Genomic DNA, 23,137 nt, shown 5'->3' on the forward strand with positions numbered 1-23,137 from the left:
GTCATTAACATACTTATAAAAGCATTTTTTGTTGTCTCTCACGCCAGTGGCCAGGTTGAGTTCTAGCCGGGCTTTTGCCTTTCTAATTTCCTCTCTGCACGACCTAACGAGATCCCTGTACTCTTCCTGAGTTGCCTGCCCCTTCTTCCAAAGGTGATAAACTCTCCTTTTTTCCCTGAGTCCCAGCCAGAGCTCCCCGTTCAGCCAGGCCGGTCGCCTTCCCCGCCCGTTCTTCTTGCGGCACATGGGGACAGCCCGCTCCTGCGCCTTTAAGACTTCCTTCTTGAAGAACGTCCAGCCTTCCTGGACCCCTTTGCCCTTCAGAACTGTCTCCCAAGGGACCCTCTCGACCAGTGTCCTGAGCAGGCCAAAGTCTGCCCTCCTGAAGTCCATGGTAGCGGTTTTGCTGGCCCCCCTCCTTACTTCACCAAGTATCAAGAATCCTACCATTTCATGGTCGCTAAGCCCAAGTTGGCCTCCGACCACCACATCTCCCACCAGTCCTTCTCTGTTCGTGAACAGCAGGTCAAGCGAGACATCTCCCCTGGTGGGCTCGCTTACCAGCTGCATCAGGAAGTTATCCTCCACACACTCCAGGAACCTCCTCGACTGTTTCCTCTCTGCCGTGTGGTATTTCCAGCAGACGTCCGGAAAGTTGAAGTCCCCCACGAGAACAAGGGCTAGCAACTGGGAGACTTCTGCCAGCCTCTTGTAGAATATTTCGTCTGCCTCCTCATCCTGGCTAGGTGGTCTATAACAGACTCCCAGCAGGATATCTGCCTTGTTGGCCTTCCCCCTCATCCTTACCCACAAGCACTCGACCTCGTCATCACTACCATCGAGCTCTAGACAGTCGAAGCACTCCCTAACATACAGGCTACTCCACCGCCTCTCCTTCCTCGCCTGTCCCTTCTGAAGAGCTTATAGCCATCCATTGCAGCACTCCAATCGTGAGACTCATCCCACCACGTTTCCGTGATGGCAACTAAGTCATAGCTACCCCGCTGCACAATGGCTTCCAGCTCCTCCTGTTTGCCGCCCATGCTGCGTGCATTGGTGTAGATGCACTTCAGCTGGGCTGCCGATTTCTCCCCCGACATTGGCGTGCGGTCCCTAGGCTCTTCTCTAGTGAGCCTGGTTTTATCCCCTTCCCCCTTCGAAACTAGTTTAAAGCCCTCTCGATGAGCCCGGCCAACTCATACGCGAGAATCCTTTTCCCCCTGTGAGACAGCTGAACTCCTTCCGTCGCCAGCAGGCCCGGTGCCGTGTAAACCTCCCCGTGGTCAAAGAAGCCAAAATTCTGCCGATGGCACCAGCCCCTGAGCCACGTGTTGATCCGATGAGTTTTCCTGTTCCTTTCAGTGTTCCGCCCTGCCACTAAAGGGATCGAGGAAAAAACTTATCCAGCAGTTACTGACCTTAATGCAGATTTAAGTTACCTACAGCTCTATTCTGGCATCCCCTCTCTCTGGGCAAGTCTGATTTTGATGCTTTTCAAGAGGCGTGTCAAGACAAGATGGCTCTCTATAGCTGGGCATCTTCATCTTGTGTGCCAGGAGTTTACAGAAGATGGTGATTTGCAGTCTTGCTATATTTGGTAGAATTACTGGGCAATCCTAGAACCAAAATGAACTTTCAGCTTTGGTGGGGGGAGGGCTCACCAATATGCTCGTGCAAATAGGCACTCTGCTAGATTTGATGTGTCTTTCCATTTTGTGGGTGTCTGAGGCATGGGGACTGACTTGCAGCAGTGTTGAGCAGCCGTCATTGCACTTGAAGTGAAAAAAATCTGCTCTGGAAAACAAAACAAAAGGTTGTTTCATGCATAATCCCTATAAAGTAAGGTCCTAGCTGATTTAAGCAGACCATGCAAAATTAGTGGAAACTGGCTATTCTTTCGCTGCTTGTAAATTGGGGACCATAATACCCTTCTTTTTTCCAGGGATACCGTAAAGTTAAATTTTGGTGACGTTCTTGAGGTGCAGGGATGGATGTCCCAGAAAACTGTGACAAAAATAAATTTGCATTGAGTTCTTTGGGGTTTTTTTTTGGTTGTTTTATTTTTGTTTTGGTTTTTTTTGTGTTTTTTTTTAATGAGAAACCTCATAGATAAGGCCAGGAACTGCTTGATGAGAAGGCAAAGAGGCTCTTTATCTGAGCATCTTCTGCCACGGGCAGTGAATAAGGCAAGGTTTGGTGGTTTAGTGAAAGAAATAGCATGAATCGTGTATTTCAGGAATATGTCATGAATGTGTATGTGTGAAATTAAGTTTGAACAGCTAGCCCAGTGCTAGAGAATCTGTTTCCTAGCGAAGATGAGATTTTGCTCATTTTCCAAGCTTAGCCGTCTTTCTGTAGCTTTTTAGCAGTAATACATGGATGCATAATTACAGTTGTAACACATGTGCGTGCTGATGAATTGAAAATATTCATGGGAAGACCTGTGGGAATCTGCTAGTTTCCTCATCTACTCTCAATGAACACCAACAGCAGCGGGTTGAAAATTGTCTGAAAAGAGTGTTGGCATTGAGGCAGCAATGGCGTTTCCAGGGCTTTGAACTTTCTTCTTTGGCATGTGCTGGGTTTTTGGGAGTGTGATGGGAGCGTTGTTCTGGTGCCCAGCCTCTTTAACTGGAGGACGAAGCACAGTGGTTTCAGGATGATCATGGGGATGTAAGCTGTAGTCTGCAGTATGGTCTTTAATTTGTCTCTTCCCTTTGTGATACTGAGCTATGGTACAGAAGAAGAAGCCGCCATCCACAAACTGCCAGTTGAGGTTTCCTTTAGTGTGGGGGAATTGGCAGCTTTTCCCGGTCCATTCCTTTTCCAGCAGGTCCGTTAGCAGCTGGATCTGACCTCTGGCTGTCCCCAGATGATGTATGGCTTTGGTGGGAGTCATCACATAGAGAAATTGGAGCAATGCTCGGTCTTCACAAGGCATGCTGCTGGTGTGGAGGCACCAGATGAAGGATCTGGCTCCTTACTGTCAGCTCCTCCTCTTTAAGTTATTAATTTTTTTTTTTGCCTCTTCCTGTCTAAGTGTTCTGCCTGGATAACGCTGAAGAAGAGGGACTATCCGTACAAGCTGAGCTGCCCTAAGCACTGTTGGAGCCAGTCGAGCTCCTGCTTGGCGCTCTTGTGCCCTGAACAGCCTGTCATAGAGACAAGTAGCAGAGCTGGTCTGATCATAGGCAGTTGGCAAAAGTTTTATCAGGGAAAGAAAACCAGCAGCTTGCTGGCTTACAATAAAGCTGCTCCTGGGGCTGCAGGTGAGGAATAATGGTAGGTCTGGTTCTGACTTCTGCTTTTAAAAAACAATATTGAGGGCTTGGCTATTGGAACGTAATTTTGATGCATAAATATAAACTGTTCCATGATTTGCAGCAGGCTTAAAATATTATGGTCAGCTCTAGGATCTTACAGGAAAGTAACTGGCAATTATCCTGCACAACAGAGGCAGGATGAGATGAGGTGGTATTGAAGAAGGGAGAAAGCAGACGGGTAACATAAAGCATCTGGAAGGGTAGGCTCTTGAAAAAGTGTAACATTTTATTTTTGAAGGATCAGGAAAGAGATTTTTGTAGAGACAAGGAAAAGTGTAAGCAGCAGTAAGCAGAGTTGGTCATGATAGGAATGGCATATGTGCCAGGTCATGAAATCCCCTACATACAGGGGCTGGGGAAGTGACTTCCATGATGTATTTTAGTTAGCTGATTTGCCTGCATCTGCCTCATCTTCTTCATGATGAAGTGATGAACAGCTGGGGTGGCATTTATTAACTTCATGTTTGAAAGCAAAGTTCCTGATTTGAGGCTGTCTTCAACTTTATCTTTTTTTTTATTGATTGTTCTGTTTATAATATAGTATTCTAGTATTCTATAATATAGACAGCTGAGCAGTGACTGTAACGAATGTTTCTATTCAGTCTCCCTTGTGTGTGTTTGTTTGTTTGTTTGTTTTCCCAGGTATTGGCTAAAAAATTCTGGTGAAGGTTTGGTAGGGTTTTTTGTTTTTGCTACCTCCCCCTCCTCCTTGTAAGAGGATTACACTGGATTTATAATTGTTTATACACTTATATTACAAAGAATTGATAGTAATTTTTTTAGATTGGAGGAGAGTGCTTCAAAAGTAAGTGTTTATAAAATTACCTGGTTTGTTCCAAGTTCCGCAGAAATGTATTTGTCTTTTGGAAAGCTGTGCAATGTCATCATCTTCTCTAGCACCTCTGCTAATTGCTGTCATCCAAGTTTGCCTGCAGAGTAGGAGGCAGTTTCATATGGTCAAGATCAGCCCCTGGTGAGTAATTATAAGGAGAGGTGGTGTACCAAAGGCAGCCCTTGGGTGAGCTAGTCTCATCTTCTTTTGTTCAATCGATGTATTGCCATATGTTGAACTAGATAGAGCTGCTTTATAGTCTTCTGTAATGTTTCCCCTTTTGGTACAAGGGTTTCAGCGATGCAGGGAAACATTACTTTTACGATTAAACCACTTGTAAAAGTAAGCCCACTCTGTGGTCCCCAGCAGAAACTACTGGAGAACAAGACTTGAGTTTGTCTAGCCTGTACATGAGGTGAGAGGTGTGTGAGACTATGCTGTTTCACACAATCAAAAAGTGGAGAGACTGTACCTTGCTGATAATAGCTTAAGTATTACTAAATGTTGAGAATTTGCACAACCGTCAGAGCTCTCTCTTTGTATTTGAAACTATTGAAGCCTGCTTGACAATAGATTCAGTATTTTCAGGAATGTTTCACTAATTTTGAGTACAGTTCGTAAGCCTTTTGGTGTGGTGTATGTGCATTATCATATGGAGCACTGGACATTGTCATTACCTGGCCCTATAAGTTGCTGATTTTGATCTATTTTGAAAGATTCTTCCCTTCTCATTGGAACCAGAGGCCAAAACCGCAGAGGTATCAAGTCTGTCTTTCCAGTTCAAGCACAGCAGAACAGTTGTTGTGATGTTCACAACATTGCGAACGGTAGATCGCAAAGCAGGCTGTCTGGTTTGTTTTAGAGAGAAAACTGGGGAAAGATCTCAAAACTGGGTAGCCTGAAGTGCTCGTGCGAGTCTGTAAGCTCACTTCCATGTCCTTTCTTAAACAGCTTTCTTCCTCTTAACAGTTATCGGTTTTGTGCCAGAGCAATGCTGTAGGTTGGACAATGTCATTCACGGCCCTACTCTATTTATAGGGTATTTCAGCAACCCCTCCTGTAGCTCCTGTTTCCTGATTTAAAAGAGCTTTCACGCTACGTCGTCTCCTCTCATTTTCCATTGGCAGAAAAAGGGAGAAGTTGAATTTCTCCTTGAAATGCAACAGAGCATTTCTGCTTCTCTTTCCAGGCCATGGCTCTCGTCCCTTGGATTTAGGAGACAAGTCCGGCAAGGGGAGGGCTGTGGGTGAGGCGCCCGCTGCCAACAGTCACTTCTGCTTGGCTGCTTCTCTCGCCTTGGCTTCAGAGACAAGGGGAGATGGCTAGTGAACACTAGCAGGAGATGAGGAAAAAGGATTAGGGTAGAAATGAACTGCGCAGACGCAGTGCCTCGCCTTGGCTGAGCCCTGACAGCAATCGCCTGTCTGGAAGTATTGGCAATTCTGCTGTGCAGAGGTGGCCTGATCCAGCTCACATATCAAAGTCAGGGCTTATAATTTGGGAGTTGGAACGGTTTTTTAATATAGGCCAGGAGTAATTTCAAGAAACTGCAACACAGAGGTCCCTGACATGAGAAATATTGCGTTAGAATAACACTCTCGATGTTAATTTTAAATTATCGTCATTGTTAGCCCTTCCTCTGTGTTTTCCCCCCTTTGCTTTCCCGTTTCCCTTTCTCCTTCCCAACAACCCAGACATAGTTTTGATGTTATCTTTTTCTGACATGCTGTTTGTGTGGTACAGTGTTTATTTTTCAAAGCCAAAGGAAGATTTAATAACATTCAGCTGATCACAGAACAGCTTTGCTTTAAAAGCTCATTAGCTAGGGCTTGTCTCCTGGTTGTTGCTTTCAGTGACATGCCTGTCACAGTGACAGAAAATCATATATACCCGTGTGTGTGTTTATTGTGTTGTACTAACTCTCCTGGTGGGAGGCAATGCTGATAAAGGGCTTTAAGTAAAGCTTTGCCTGCACCAGTGAATGCTTATTTTCTAGGTTTGTTGTTTTGTGGTTTTTTTTTGTTTTTGTGTGGGTTTTGTTTTGGTTTTTTTTGGTTTTTTTGGTTTTTTTTTTTTAATAAATGGAACAAGCGATCCTCAACTGAGCAGGCTGTCAGTGCCTGGACCTTGGACATTGAAAGTTTGACATAATTGTCAGTATTGGCCAAAACCAGCAGGAAAGCGTAGGTTCCAGACACGCCATAAGCTCTTAACTAGTTTTGTGAAAATTGGTATCTGGAAAGAGAATGGAGTGCCCCTATGGAGGAGAAGTTGATTTATCTTACAAGAGGCTACACGAGGACAGGCTGGCTGGCAGGTGAGCGTGTGCCTGGCTCTGGATCGCTGCCTTGTGCCTGCTGAATATCCCCATCAGGCAAGCTGAGAATGATGGGGGGGACTGTGGGTCCCCTGGAAGGGAGATGGAAGCTGGAGCTCGAGTGGCGGTGGTAGGGATGACAACTACTGCGGTGTGTTTTGCTGCTCACAAAACATCTTTTTCTTATAGAATACGCTTGCGGAGTAAAGCTATGAACAGTGTTTGCTCAGTTATTCAGAAATTCATCCAGGCCTGCTTTAGAATAATGAGATTAGGCTAAAATTCGTGGAGTTAAAAATAGTAGAAATTCAAGTTGTTCTCTTTTTAAATTCCTTTCTTCAGATGCCCCGAGTCATTTAAGTTATTTAAGTTTACTCTGCAAGCACAAAGCGTAGAAACTTGCTGAAATTTCTAATCTAATTCGGCATCTTTGGGAGCTGGGTTTTTAAGCAGAACACCAAAGATGGAAAAACCTGTGGTAAAACCACAGGAGAGCCGGGAATGTTCGGCAAGAAAATAAAAATAACGGGATGGAAATGAGCGTGCTGTGTGCATGTAGCTGTGGAGGCAGGTAGGGCTCTCCTCTCTGGTGGCTGCGCAGGCTGGATTCTGCCAGCAGCTGCACATCTCTTCCCAACTCCTCTGCCTCTCCCTTTGTCCTTCCTCTCCTTGCCCCTGCTGCCTTAGCAGTTATTGTCACCTGTAGTTAATCTGCAGACCTCTGCTTTGTGAGGATAGAGGGATTAGAGCAAGAGCGAGTCCGTCGGAAGTACCTGTGGTACTGTGGGCTCTGGTGAAAGCCCAGCTGAATGCCAGAGGGCTCATGAAGCAGCAGGCACGTGTGACGGGGCTGTCAGATAAGAACCTGGCATCTGGCGTACATACTGCTTACAGTACAGAGCGGCAAAGCGTTATTGTCCATATGTGATTGAATGGGACTGTTTCACCATCTTTGTCTTTCTCACCTTGGTATAGCAAAGTCATGCTTAAAGTTGCCCAAGTTACCTTAGGGTACCTGAGAACCTGAGGCGCAAGTCCTCCTAGCCTTATTATAGCAAAAATTCCTTCTTTTTGGTTGGTGTTTAGTTTTTTTTTTATAAATGGAACAAGCCACCCTCAACTGAGTAGGCTGTCAGTGCCTGGACCTTGGACATTGAAAGTTTGACATAATTGTCAGTATTGGCCAAAACCAGCAGGAAAGCGTAGGTTCCAGACACGCTACAAAACTACAAAACAAAAAAGTGGGCAATCTTCATCTGAAGTTCTGAGTTGGAGTTGGAAGGAGTATAAAACTGCAATGAGTGATGCTCTAGAATTAAAAAGAAAAAAAGCCCAGTTAATTGGCTTCAGAGAACAGTAAATAGATTGTGCATTCTTTCCTGATAAAACTTCCTCAGATCTTTAATGACCCCCATGCTGCTCAGCAGTCACTGGTGCATCAGCATCCCTCCCGCATTTGTCTGACAGCATCACAAAATGGATTAAGTTGAGCTTGGAAAAAAGCATGCTTATTCCGAAACAGAAATGCTCACACATGGTGTTTTTCAGGACTGGCTATTAAAATATAAATACAGACCATACATCAATCCAGATTGATACTCAGAGGTAGACAAGTTCTCAGTCTATCTTGGTGTGTTTTTATCATTATCTATTCTAGGTGTAGGTACCCTAGCATATTAATTCTTAAGAATGTAAGTGGTTTAGTAGCATTAATCATTGTTTTGTGGGGTTTTTTTCCCTTAAATAAAAATGTCTTTTTGCTCTATTCAGGTCTAAACATGGTTAAGCCTGCACTATGTGCTGTACTCGTCAAGTATTTTTTAAATAAAAGCATTCCCTCATCTGGATAAAAACAAAATAAAGCTCAGCTTGCTACAGAAGCTCTGGCCTTATGGCCTTGATTTTTGCAAGGCTCTGAGTGTCCTGACCTGTGCTAGGTACTTAAAAAAACAGAGTTTAGGATCTTGTGAGGAACAGCTTCAGTTCAGTGGAAAAAAATGCCTGCTAATGGTCTGAGTTTCCTTACTCTTATTCCTAATGATGTCCTTTATAGTGTTCAGTAGAGTCATAGGTTTAAGGCGGCAGCCTTTTTGGAGTCAGTGACATGTTACTTCTATCTACATGCGCTGGGTCCTGTGGGAGTTGTGTCAGCACTTTTATAATGGCTTTAAGACAACTGTTTCTTTTCTTCCTTTAGGCTCATAGCTGGCAGCCTGGAATCAAGAACCCATACCGCGGGGTGGTGGTATGGCCAGTTCCTGAAAATGTTGAAATTACTGTGACACTCTTTAAGGTATGTTTTTTTTTTTTAAAGCGTAGTATTTCCTATTTTGTAAACAGCATATGAAAAATTCTGTTTGGAAACGTCAGATTATAATCACAAAGGCCTAATCTTGCTGGGTTTAAGTTGTTAACTGCACAACCTTATGTCCCCAGATTAAATCCTGGAGAGAAGGATGGTCTGTTCCCTGCCAAAGCTTACTTTTGTAGTTTAGTTAACACACTGAAATATCCCATTGAGCTGATTATGGCGAGTCATTGGCATAGAATTTAGTACATGTGTAACTGCGCACGTAGGACGTGTGTAAGGGCTTGGCATGGGTTATAGTCTGGTTGGTTTTCTTTAAATACTGTAAGCCAGAAGTTGTCAAAACACAGCCAGTTCTAGACTTCCGTGTTCAGTTGCAGTGCAGTGACCCTATTTCTTATGCTATTGACTAGAATCCAGCTCTTAATTTCACAGTATTTAGTATGGCACACAAACATCACAGTACTTACGTGATTGCAGTTGTAGGAGTGGATGTGGAGTATTGGAGTAGTACAGAGAATGATAAGATTTTACGGGGTTTTTTTTTTAGGAACTGCATTTGTTCTATTAAAAAAGGAAGCTTATTTGTGTGGCTGCGAAGCAGGAGGAGAAATGGATGGTTATGCTAGAACTTAGTTCCCAAATATCATTGGGGAAAGTCCTTTCTGCATAAAGATAAACAATGCAACGTTGCATGTGTGATGGCGTAGGAAGCTGACTGGGAGACTGCCGATTTCTGGGATTTTCATTCCGTTAGTTCTTTCTTTTTCTTTACTCTGGTGCCTCCAGCTACACTCCGCTTGTTCTTATTTCCAATTGCTCCCTTCACAGCTTAGGGCAACAGTAACATAGTTTTTTCTAATTAGTAATATTGATATTTCTTTGTCTTGGGGACTTCCCTGAATAACTGCTTAGAAGTGGCTTCTGCTTAGCCTTAGAATGTGAATTTATTACTTGGTTCATTAAGCCTAAAAAGGGGTGTTTCTCTCTCTTTTTTTTTTTTTTTTTTTTGTCCTTGGGATCACCAATGAACAGAAACGTCCCAGGTTGACAGTGATGCTAACTATCATAAATTTGTCTCTCTTCTTAGCAGACGCATAGTCTTCAATTGAGGTTCAAAAGTTCACTAGCAAAATTGTTTGCCTTTGCATGCTTCAAGGGCCTCTACTTGGATTAAGAAGTTTAAGACCATTATGTGACTATGCTGCATGTCTGTATAATGTTATGTAACGCAGTAAATGTTACTTAATATTTTTAACATTTAAAGTGAAGCAGAAATGTACACAATTCTTGTGTATACAATAACGTTACCTGAAAAATAAGAAATTAAGTTTCCTTTTGGGTGTAGCTCTGTGATGCTGTGGCTTTGGAGTAAAAGTGTCTCCCAGGCTTCTCCTGCCATCCCACACTACCTTTTTATTCCTACCTGCACTGCTTCAGGGCTATATTTTGTAGTACAGCACAACAGACTAGTAGTTGTGCCATTGAAAGTGAGTGTGAGGGCTAGGGCCAGATAGTGAGGGGAGAGAAGGGCCTCTGGAGCCAGTGTTAGGTATTACTACAGCCTTAATTTTACCCAGCACTGTGACTTTGCAGGCAGATCTGTTCACTGGACTGCCTCTTCCTCTCCCCCAAAATGAGCCTGCCCGTTGCAAGGGTTGTTCTGGGAGAAGAGGAGGGAGCGTGAATAACGCCAGAGGCTATGCCTTCTGGGAACGGTACACACTGATCTCTGGGGGAACGAGCGCAGGCTTTTATAATCAAAATATTGAGATCACACGAAAAGCATCATATTGTCAGGCAGCTTTTATATAAATCTGCTCTAATTGATCCTCTAGCTCCTCCAACAAGAGTGCCTGTAAGTGGCCAAACCCACCTTTTTCTCTATAAGGATATGCAGCTGTGGAACAGAGCAGCACTTTTTGAGCAAGCTGGGTAATGCACCAGGAGCACTGTATCTGTGCGAGACCGGCAGCCTGCCTGGATGAATGAGCTGTGAGTGATTCGTGATTGGAGGCAGAATATGGTGTTAGTGCAGTTTATGCTGTGCCCAGTCCTCTGATGGCTCTGTTGGCTCAGTGCTACAGCGGCACACTTCAGCTGTAGCGTGGGATATGTGCTAACACCCGGAGAGCTGGCATTTCTGTAGCTGGTACGTTCTGGGCAAAGACGGTCAAAAAGAACTAGCTATTTTTTTTCACACAGCTGATGCATTGGCTGGTCAGCGCTAGAGTAGTGGGAAGGGAAGTATGTAATAGCATACTGCAGCAGCCTTTTTGGGAGCTGACTTACAAGTCAGGTATTTATATCGTTCCTTCCTCTGGAAGGAGGGAGGCAAAAACAATGAAGGCAGTAAAGCTCAGAAAAAGAGACGGCTCGTCTTGCAGTTCTGTAAAAGTCCCTTAGCAGCCACTCCCCAGCAAAGGAGAGTGACTGCTGAACGTTTGGCACTTTGCAGTAAGTATACTTAGCGTGGCCGTGTTGTTTAACAAACAGTAGTCGTCCTCTTTCATTACAACCCGAGAAGCTAAGGGAAGCGGCTGATGTCCGCACTGGCAGAGCGCACTGATGGGAGCAGGTTGGTCTGACAGAGCTTTGTAGCAATCACAGATAACAAATTAGTGCAGTGGTGCTGTTTGAAATAGAAGTGCAGGGAAGGGAAAGAGCGAACTCCAGAATAGACAGCTACATGTTTTGCGAAATGATTCACACAGTAGTGGCTGTGCATTTGTAAGTGGCTGTTGAAATGTGTTGCTGGTAGGATTAGGAGATAAGTTGAGGTTTCAAGTGCTGATGAGAATGTTAAGAATATCCTCTCCAGCAGTCACCCGTGGACACTTGAGAGCTGGCTAGCAAAGTGCCTGTGATCAGTCAACAAACGAGGTATTATGCATTATCTACACATCCCTGTTTTGGGTGTTAGCTTGTTTCCAACGATGTATTTGTAATTCTTACACAAACAGAGCTAAGTATTGAGGAGACTATAACGTTCGTTTAGAAAACTTTCATTTCAAATAAATAAAAACTTTTTGTTTCATTTCACTTAATTCTGGGCTACTGGTAAAATTTCATAATGCTCTGGAGTCATGTGGGGAAAAGCATCAAATGGATATATTGATTCAGCTTCCCTTGACTAGCTCTAGCTCCTGCTTATCCAGCCGGCTGGCGTGCTAATTACATAAAAAGTTCCATCTGTTCTGAAAGTTTAACTTCTTCCTTTGCCATGCTCTACATGTTCTATATTAACCAAACAGGTTATGCCTTGGGTTTTTCATCCAAAATGGGGAGAAAGAAGCATTGTGAAACAATAAGCCTATTGTGCATTTTAAGTCCATGATTTGTAGTGCTTTCATGGAAAGATCCACGGATGCCAGAAAAGCTAGCTGAATTCCCATTTTTTGTTGTTTCCATGGTTGCACTCCAGAAGTTCATTTTTAGAGTCCCTGCATTAGCAAGGTTTAATCATCATATATGAAAGCTTGTATACTTTTCCGTGGTTTTATGTACAAATGCATACCTGTATCAACTGAGAGAGATTTTAAATGAGAAATTTTCACTGCCAAGCAAGCCCAGTGCTTTTAGCAAAGCTAAGTGAACGTCAGTCGTACCATGAGGATTTAAATTGCAACATCATTATTTTCTAGCTTAAAAGCAAAGTGAGCTTCCCAAGCAAAAATGTTTGTTCTTCTGGAGTAAGCGTGGACTTTGCTTCATTGGATTACAAAACCCACTTGTTTTGTCAGTAATATACATGGTTTATCACACCAATGTACTATTGCAACAACAGGGAAGATTACCAGCTCTTCATTGCAAAGTTCGAAAGAGACATTTTTAAAGGCGTAGCTTTCTAAGCACACAGAAGATTATTTATGAGTAAAATAAGAATAAAATCGATTATAAAAGGAGACTTGTATTGTTGAAAGTATTCCCATCAGAATAAATCCCGTATCATCTTTGTTGAAAGCTCGAGTCAATCATGTGCTTTGATTATAGTGCAGTAACTGGCCGTGCACTAGCAGGAACACTGCAGCAGAGTCAATATGTTGTCTCAGGGAAGGAAAAAAAAAACCCACAACCAAAAAAACCCAAACAAACAAAAAAAAAAAACCCAAACAAAACCAAAACCCTTCGATAAAGCCATTTCCCAGAAGCAACGAACAAATCCAGGTTCAGAACATACTTGTTTCAGTTTAGGGGAGACCAGTGGCTTGACCGGACTCTATTGAGAATATTCCATAGGAGGGAAAAACAGTCCTATAGACAAGATGATGTGTGTTTAGATATAAAAATCACAAGCTCAAGGAAGTGAGCACATTTGCACACAAAAAAATTAAATATCCAGGGTTAGTGCGGGGACTAATTGTAAAAAATATATTTTTTTTAAAAAAAAGAGGTCAATCCTTGTTGCCTTTCTAGCCCAGAGGCTTTACAGAAAAGTGTGAGCTGTTGTGAGCTTGGTGTGGTGATGTACAGGGACAGTTCTGCCGGTCTGTTCAGAGCTCCCTGCTTTCTGGAAGTTCAACAAAAGCTGACCAGAGTTGTATGTGATTTTCTAGACTAATCAGACCTCTGTAAGCAGCATTGAAAGCAACAAGAATTGGGTCAAATTTTGAGTCTTCTGCAGCTTCAAACAGCCAAGTACAAAAGCTGAGGACAGATGCTGGAGTATCCGGAGCATCTGCTATAGGTCACTGGTAGAGAAGATCACAAACCCTGTCATCATTTGATCTGATTCAATATGACAGTCCTTAAGTAGTTATTCCCCAAGAAGAAAGACCGAAGATTAAGGCTGGTATGAAGTGATCTAATTGAAAGGCAAGCTTCAAAAGCCAGGAAAGCTTAGGGAGGAGGCACAGGGAAGGAAGGGAGGAAGAGACTAACAGCCTGAAGATCTTCCCCCACCTGCTCTGGCTGCTGATTAGGAGAAGGAGCAGTCCTTTGTTTGCCGATATGTCTTTCATTTCTATTAAAAAGATCCAGAAATAACTCTGAAGATAACTTAAACTGTTGGAGAATGGTTACCTTTCTTCAGTCTTCTGAAACCACCTTACACAGTTGTCCTGGTTTTGGCTGGGACAGAGTTAATTTTCTTCTTCCTAGCTGATATAGTGCTGTGTTTTGGATTTAGTATGAGAATAATGTTGATAACACACGGATTTTTTTTAGCTGTTGCTAAGTAGTGCTTACATGAGTCAAGGACTCTGCCAGGTGCACAAGAAGCTGGGAGGGAGCACAGCCAGGACAGCTGACCCAAACTGGCCAAAGGGATATTCCATACCATATGACGTCATGCTCAGTATATAAACTGGGGGAGTTGGCCAGGGGGGCAGCAACCGCTGCTTGGGAGCTGGCTGGGCATCGGTCGGCGGGTGGTGAGTGGTTGCATTGTGTGTCACTCATTTTATATATTCTTTTATCATTATTATTATTTTCCCTTCCTTTTCTGTCCTACTAAACTGTCTTTTATCTCAACCCACAAATTTTACTTTTTTTTTGATTCTCTCCCCCTATCCCACTGGGGGGGAGTGAGCGAGCAGCTGTGTGATGTTTAGCTGCAGAAAGGATCTAGTCCTTGACAAAGCTCCTTGCAGAATGGGCTGATGATAGATTGATCAACAGAGAACAGAAGAATGTGACAGAGACATTCCTTGTTGCTATTGCCTTGCCTGAGCCCAGAAGAGTTGTCTGTTTTTGGGTGGTTGGCATGTGGATGGGCAGAATGGGGTCACAGAAAGAGGCTGATGGGTGGGATTGCAGAGAAAAGTTTGTAGGACTGAGCTTGTTGAGGGCCAGCATCTCTCTAGAAAAGTAGTTAACACAGTTAGTGGGAAAATATGAGATGGGCTAGGTTTTCGCTGGTGGACCAAAGCGCACTACTGATCTTGAGAGTTGGAGGAATGATTATCTGACAGTCTTACTGTAGGAGAACCATAAGATAACGTCCTGTCCTTTGCACAGTTGCCTACTATTGGCTTCTCACCTGAGCGTTACTTTTGAACATTAAAGTCATCTTACCAGAAAAAAAAAACAGAAAAGAAAAAAGGTAGGGGGAAAAAAAGAAGGCTCTAAAACTTAGTTGAAGATGCTGAAAAGGAGTGTCATGCTGAGAGGCGAATGCATATAGAAAGAGAAACAGGAAAATGGGGCCCATTTCTTGGTATTAAGAATGATGGTTCTTTTTTACACAATAAAATGAGGAGGAACAACAAAGCCATTCAATCCATTTGCCCACATACTCAGTTTTCAATTCAAGGTAAAACCATAATCAATGTTGGAGAGAGTTCTGCATCTGTGGTATGTTGGTAAAGAAAATGAGCACTTAAAAAAAAATGGCTCTTGCCAACTCCCTTTGTGTTACAGCGAGGTATGAGGCAGTTTCAGGCTGAGAAAAATACTGGAGACAGTTTGTTCCTTTACCTTTTTAGGTAATTTTCATTATCGTTTGCTTTCAGGAAGGAGAATGGGAATGAGGTCTGTTTATAACACTTGTCTTTAGATGTTTCCAGCTGTGCATTTTCAGTGATTACTTGTATCTGCTTGCAGGTGAGGTGAGGTTTTGTGTGCTGTGTTATCAGGGAGGGCTTTCATACAGTGAAAATTTCAAAGGCTGCTATAACCATTAATCCTAGGGTTATTCTTCTTTGCAATAGCATTTTTTTTCCCTGAAGAGTAGTCAGCTGTATAGTCCTCAAATAATAGTTTGCTAAATTCATCGCATGAGTTTTATGTGGGAAATGAATGGAGAAATATGGGTTAGCCAGTGAGGGAAGTATGTGTTGTTATGTTTTTTTTACTGGTATTTACCCTCTTCAAATCCAAAATAAGATGAAAGATTAGCCAGACTTATAGAAACATCACTTTTTATGGAGACCACACATGGAAATGTTAGCCCAAAGGGTGAAATGGTGGTTGCAATAGAAACTGTGTAGTAACTATAATCATACAAGTATCTGTTAATGCTGACCACGTAATAAAGTTGTAAGTTAGCTAGAAATAGGACTATGCACGCTACTCCCTGGGTTTCTAATAAAAGCATTTTAGTTAGAAGAGTGAAGCCACTTATGTGTCTGTTGCAAGAAAATGCTGAGGCTTATATGTACAAGCTTATTTGGGGTTTTCTGTTTCTAGAGGCATTTTAAGACTTAATAAGAAATCTGTTTTTTAAAAAAAAAAAAATCTGGATTTCTCTTTAAATCTGAAATATCTTACACATATGCGAAGTGTCCGTTAGCCTATTTAATACTCTGAAGTTTTGGTAAGACTGTTCATTAGAGAAGTCCTTGAAGATTTTAATTATTTTTTTTTTTTATTCTGGGTAGTTGGTAGGGAGTTTGGGCGTAATATACTCACGTTTATTTTTTCAGAAGTGTTCAAAACTCACTTTCAAGTGCATACTAAAATGTTGAATATTAAGAAGTCTTTTCATTATACAGTATTATTTTGCTCTATCAGATTATCAGAAATACTCAGCAGAGCACCTGATTCTGTAGCCTTCAGAGGTGTGAATCAGCTTTATTGCCATTGATAGAAGAGCTTTGTTTTTCTTTATAGATTATTGCCTTGCGTGAACAAAATAACGATTGGTTTTTTTGTTACATGGGATAAAATGCTGGGCCCTGACTTTGCAAGCAGTTTTAGGTAAACCTGCAAGCTTGCATTAATAGCTTTTGGGGGAGTTATGAAAAAAATTGAGCAGGATGAAATATTTAAGAGTTTAGTCACTTATTATGGAGCAGCTTATTAAAACATAAAGTGATTAATGATCCCATTAAATCTCATTATGTCATTTTATGCTGTATCAAAGGAAGCAATTAAACAAAAAGGTAATTGCCTCAGGTTAGCTCTTGAAAATGATAAGTATTTAATAGCTGGATTACAGAAAATTATATCTTTAGAATTTATATAGGATACAGCAAACCAACAGGTATTGTACACTTTATTTACATCATGCAGAATTCCACAAACCTGATTAATGTGATGGATATATAATTACATAATCTGATATTTACAAGTACATTAATTGGAACACGGAGATACCTCAGTATAATTTTGTATGTATCTACTTGCCCTTCTATCCTTATGGCTAATGGTACAGTATGTTTTTTACAACTCATTTGCAGTATTTAAATTATTCTGATTTTTTAAAAAAATCTAAAAAGATTTATTCATATATCAAAATAAATCATCAGTTTTGACATAAGTTTCTAGTAACATCTTACATTTTTCCATTGAAAGTACATCCCATTGTTGGACTACTGAATTTTAAAATGTGTATTGCATATGACACCTGTGGCTGTAGCTGTTAAATATGTAGCTAAAGATGGTGCCAGCGCTATGATGTGTTCTTGAATTTCCTCTGTGAGCATGTCGATGCCCAGTGGGACTCCTCCTGCAAGGAGAGCCAGTGTTTTACATGGGGTCTGCAGAGCAATGAGCCTGCTTTGCTGGATTTTGTAGGAAGGACTGCACTGGAGGAGACAGGATGATATCATCTTAGAAATGTTATTATTAGAAATGTTATTCAAAGAGGAGGTTTATTTAAGAGCACACTTTCTAAGTTTTTTGTGTGCTGGAAAAAGAAAAAAAATAATTCTTTTTGCTGATTGTTTACACTGTAAGCTCATTACTTACAAAATCTTTAATGTATTTGATGAGAACTAGTTAAAAGAATCATTTGTCGTACTGCAGTACAGTACCTCTACTCACTGTGTGTCTGACTTCAAGGCGAAACTAAATGCAACAAGGATGGTTAAAGCAAAGACTAAGATAAGGTGACTTGAAAAGATTGAATGTGAGGCTTGTAGCATTCTGGAAAGAAAGGAAGAATGGTACTAATGGAGATAAACAAAATAGAACCAAAAGATCTCGATCTGTTTTGTTAATTTACAGCAGCAAGATGGAATTGGTGCAGTGCTTGCTTGTAGTATCATGAGCAGGCTCCAAATAATAGCAAGAAAACTCTGCAGGTGCTGAGGGTCTCATATACGACGGCAAATGCTGATTATGGGGAAGTGACATTTATCTACAAGTGTCTCTAGCATGCAAGCATCAGAGGCAAAGGAGTAATCGAGTGGTTTCCTATAACTAGAAATAATAGGATAAGATTGAGGTATAGCAAAATTAGGCTTCATGTCTGAAGAAAGCCTAAAGCCACATTCTCTTCGTGGTAGAAGCTGTTTTGCAACAGGAGTAGAAGTTATTTTGTTACAGTTGTTCAGAACTAGGATGATAAAATAATGATTTTTTTTCAAAAGTATTTTTTTTTAAAGTAGGATCCTTGATAGAGGCATGAAGGGGATGACTTAATGTCTCCACTGTTATCTTAATTTTAGACAACAACAATACAAACCATACCACCAGATTGAAAGCTCATTAAATTGGAAACAAATGCCAAATATACGAACCTCATTGTTATTTATCTTCCTGTTGGTGAAAATGTTTTCTGATCATCATGTGTGACGCAATAGAAATGTTGTGAAGTAAGAACAAGTATTGAAGAAATTGGCAGTGAAATGAGGTGCTGTGCTGAAGTTGTGACTTTGGATCTCTGCTCGTGCTGATGGAGCCTGGGCGTGAGGAGGTTGGGGTGATGCCTGCTGTAGGTGATGCCTTCTCGCACCAGGTGGGCGCAGTGGCTTCCTCCACTGTTCTCTGCAAGGTGCAGATTTGTTGTGTTTATTTGGGAGGTGGAACTTAAGAATTAAAGAGAGATTTATCTTTTTGGTTTGCTCTGGATGAAAGGAAATAGAATTACAGGCCTTTATCAGAATCAACCTCATGTTTGTATATGTAGGAGTCTTTATTAAATCCTCACTGGCAGTTTTACCCCAACTTGCTTGTCATCTTATTGACATCCATTGAAGCCTACATCCTAGCTAAAATATTTCCCTCTGTCATCTTCAGTGGGTAAAAATATTTCTATGAGTATATGAAAATCTTGGCTGAGTTGCAATTTCTTGCACCCTGGATTATTTTTAGACTTAAGTTCTCTGGTTTGTTTTTCTAGGATCCCCATGCTGAAGAGTTTGAAGACAAAGAATGGACGTTTGTCATAGAGAATGTAAGCTGGAATGTTGTTATGGTTTTTTTAATACGTGTAAGACTTAATCATTTAAAAGATTAAAGGGTGTCCAAATGCTGAAAAAGGCTTGAGTAAAATTTGAGCTGCTGAACCACAGTAAAGCCTTGCTCTGTAGTAATGAAAGGCTTATTAAAATGCCTATTGTTACGTTACAATTAAAATACAGGAGAGGAGGGTACGGTACCACACTGCTTAAATTCCTTCCCTGTAAGCATCAGTCTTCCTTGCATTATTTTGCTATGAGCAGTGGAGTAAACAAGTTAGAGCTGGGTTATGACTCATTGTTTTATGGGTTATGACACATTATTTTTCCATGAGCAGGGGAGTGAACAAGTCAGAGCTGGGTTATGACATCTGTACATCCCAAATGGCAGCGCACCCTTCCAGGTTTTGAATGCTGCTCTTTAGCAAAGAGCGCAGTTTCATCACCTGCATTTTATAGGTGAGGAAATGGAGGCAGGGTGGAGAGGTGGGACCAGCCACGGTCACCTAAGTGAAGAGCACGAGAGTCATGACGTGCCCCCTGCTCCCTGAGATCCCAGTCTCACTCTCTTTGCGTGGGAGAGCCGTCTTGTGCACCCAGTGAGAACCCAAAAGGTGGCTCCTGTGAATCTCTGACTCCTCTGAGTCAGGAGCTCCCAGAACTTCCCGAAGAGCTGAGCTCCTGAGGGCTGTACAAACAAGACGCTTTGCCAAACAGCAGGGCTTAACATTGTATAGAGCAAGTGCTTCATGTAGTGCTTTCTTCCTTTCCCTTCTCTGCGTTGGGCTGCAGCTTCCGCTCTGGGGCTGCCCGGGCTGAAAAATGGGGGAGCTGCTTTACCTGGAGTTTCCTTGAAGAGGAAACTTCTTTTTGAAATACATTTAAAAGGACTGTGGTATCAAGACAGTGTGTTTATCTCTCATTAATACAGTTTGATTATGGACTGTTTCTCAGTAGCATGATTTAATTTTTATTTATGTTGGTTTTAAACAAAAAAAATATTGCTCTTCTATTGAGTCATAGTAGTACCACATAGCACTGAAGTATGGGGAAGCAATGGAATTTGCATGTTATCTTCTTTGCCTAAAAATGCTGCTTTTTCTTTCTTGTTGATATCAGAAGTGATTTGGATGTCCAAAGCTAAGGTTTATTCTGATCGCCAGTGACTGAATATTCAAAAGGGCTGAAAGCAAAGTGCTTAATTTATACTTTTGTTTTTAAATGTCAAGTTTCTATTTTCATTTATGAGACTTATGAACACAAAACACAGTTTAGTTACTGTTTCCTGGAGTTTCCTTTTCTTTCTCACTTGGTTTATTTTAATCAGGGAAGTCTCCATCACCAATTGTCACTGTACAAGTAACTCTGGATAAAACAATGTCAGTGTATTTCTCAGCCAACCCCTCTGGGTATAGTTGGATTTCCTGTGACGTTGCAGCAGACTTTTTTCAGACATTTATAGTGGGCATGTAGACTTCATGTCCTGCTTTATAACACATTGCTTTTTTTCACATGTCATTGTATGATATATAGAGGTGGCAGTAGTACATGTGCTGCATGCTGTTCTCGCTCTCTACCTCAAATCTTCTCCGAGCTGCAGAATGTTTGCAGGGTGGGAGGCTGCTTCGGTTGCTGTGCCCCAAAACGCAGCCTCTGCCAAAACAGATGGAGACGGTTCCAGTGTGTATCAGTGATGGAGTAATCTTTTGTTATGCGCAAACTTACTCTTTACAACCTCAGTTATGCCATTAGTTCATCCCACAAGAACTGCCAAATAGTCATTGGTAGGTAGATGTTTATCCTTAGGTTAGCGGATATATAAATATTATCCTCAGAATAATAAATTTAATAAATAGTTTTACTGCAAAAATAATTGACAGCTAAAGCAACTATAAAATTGGTTGCTTTCAATCTCCTCTTTTTTTAAGATGAAACGCTATTGAAAGCTGTAGATACTGCCAAAAAAACCTTGAGGTCTGCAAGTATACTTGAAGAGACGGAGAAACTCTTTTCCAAGAGTAACAGCTCCACTTAGTGGTGGATGAAAATAGGTTCATCTGTTCGAGCAAGTAACAAATGATCCAACAGCCGGTTGACATTTCAGAGCACAAAACACCTGCTTGTTAAAAATCTGGGAGCCGGGGAGGCAGGAGGTTGATCTTCTCCGTCCCTAAATTGTCGACATTTACCCCTTTCAGGCTTAATGTATGGTTTTCCTGGTTTTAAAGGAACGTATTTAACATCGAACGTGACAGGGACAGGTCACCTTTGGGAAGTGCAGGGACACTTACTTACAGTTCTTTGGGGGCTTTTCCTTTTTGTCCAGGTATGTTCTCTGCCCTCAAAGGCTGTAGGGTTTCCCTTCCTCCTTGGTTAGCAACACTTAGAATGCAAAATACAGAAGCCTGAAAAGTTCGTGGACATTCTTTCATTATGAAGCAATCTGAATTCTGCTAAAAACATTTCTTTTGAGCTTTTTTTAATTACTATTAAACGTCAATTTCCAAAATAATTTTGTAATGCTTCAGTATGGCTGAGCAAAGATCAGCTAAAAGAGATATTTAGCTGAAGTTTGATGCCTCTGCTGGCAGATACTACCAAATTCAAAACAAGATTATTCTGGACTTTCAGAGGAATTTTTAAGTAGCGGTGAGGTGATTTGTGCAAGATAACCATGCTGTAAATGAAAATGAAGCAAGATATTTGGTTTTTTAGTTGTTTTTTTTTTTCCTGGTTTGGGTTTGGTGTTTTTTTGTTCTGTTGGGGTTTTTGTTTGTTTGTTTTTTAATCCTGCAAATACATGTACTTTGTGATTCATCACCTTTGATATTGTAGGATATTTTTTTTCTAACTGTATTTTTAATGTCTTACTCACTCTGTATTCTAGTAAGTGAACTTTTGTCATCTGCTGTATGTCTAATCCATAAATAATTTGATCATAGCATGGTTTCTTAATATTTAAATGTTGATATTAGTTTTCCATTAGCCTCTCCCATGTCTTCACTTCCTTCACAGCTGTGTTCTTTGTATATTTACTGCTAACTTTCTCGTCTCTAATTTCATCTTTGTTTAACCACACTCTTTGTATTTGATTATCTGTTTTTTCTTCATGGGCCAGTTCTTGGAGTTGTCTTGTTTTTTGTGCTCTTCTGAATAATAATATTGGATGTTAAGATTGGCTGTTGCAAGTTGGAGAGCAAGAAATTCATAGCTAAGAATAAGACTTACCCATCTGTGGAGAGGTAATAGGCTTTCAAAATCTTACAGATTGGCATTTGTTTATTTTGCGTATTCAGTTTAGAGAACAAGGACTAGTTGCCTTCCATTTAAAAACATAAGCCGTTTCCTCTAGTAAGTGATTTTTCTTTCTCATTGCTCCTATGGGTAATTTGAACATGTGCTGTTTCCACGCTTCATTCCTTTCATTGTCTGAGCTCCAACTTCCAGTGTTAATTTTTTCAGCATTAACTTCTGATTTCTCTTATGAATGGCTTTCTTGGAGTTTCTGGTGTACCAGGGCTCAACAAAGAGCTTCTGTGTGGCAAGAGACTATAGGTACCAGGGAAAACTCTCACAAACAGCTTTAATGCCTCCACCAAACTTTCTGTGGGGTTTGCATGCTCTCCCATTTAAGTAAAAATGCATGTTTCTAAATACATCTTTGTCTTTTAGCAGTAAAATAGTTTTCAAGTGAAGTGGCCTGTGCTGGGGCAATCGTTAAGCGTCTCCTCAGAGGTGCCAGGAGGAGGGCAGCTGATGAGTTTTAGTCAACTTGAAATGAAGACTGCATCTCTAAGAAGACTTCGGCTGACCTGAAGTTTGGGCTATGTTTCTTGATCTCTGCAGATTGTCTAGCTAATGGAAGAAGAAAGCGACAGGAGGGAAGGGTGGAGGTTTAAATTGGTCCAAATATGTTGAAGCTTTCACTGGCTCTATGTACAAAACTTTGTCTAAAATAAAGGTAGCTGAAGTGATGGGAAAATGTCATTTTGCTTCCTAGCATGCTCAAAGCGTGGAAAAGCACATAAGAGCATCCATTGAGGATGGACCATCACATTTGCCTGTTTGCTGACAGCTTTGTAGACAGTTACATCCTACATTCTTAAATGAAATTGAAAAATTTGTAGGATGTTTTCAGCCGGTAAAAGATTTGGTCTATGAAACAACTTTTCCAGGTTTTTGTAGAAAATGTTTTTTGAGCCCAGATTTGTATCTCTAATAGCTAATAAATGGCGTACTAGTATATTCTAAGGTTCATAGTAGGCTTCTGCATCTTCCCTCCTATGCCTTGTG

At 41.3% G+C, this 23,137-nt stretch overlaps 1 protein-coding gene across 13 annotated transcripts in view; it reads left to right on the forward strand.

The window, feature by feature from the left end:
- The window catches only part of EHBP1 (EH domain binding protein 1), a 232,705-nt gene that overhangs the window by 38,038 nt on the left and 171,530 nt on the right, over positions 1 to 23,137 (forward strand). For 11 of the 13 annotated variants that reach the window (XM_075147594.1, XM_075147589.1, XM_075147590.1 and 8 more), the window contains exons 4-5: positions 8,670 to 8,765; positions 18,787 to 18,840. In XM_075147594.1, the coding sequence (XP_075003695.1) occupies positions 8,670 to 8,765; positions 18,787 to 18,840 (150 nt within the window). The remainder of the gene's footprint in view (positions 1 to 8,669; positions 8,766 to 18,786; positions 18,841 to 23,137) is intronic. The other 2 variants (XM_075147596.1, XM_075147597.1) reach the window with 1 other exon arrangement.

This window comes from Calonectris borealis, chromosome 3 (assembly GCF_964195595.1).
Source record: "Calonectris borealis chromosome 3, bCalBor7.hap1.2, whole genome shotgun sequence".
In the NCBI taxonomy this organism is placed as follows: Eukaryota; Metazoa; Chordata; class Aves; order Procellariiformes; family Procellariidae; genus Calonectris; species Calonectris borealis.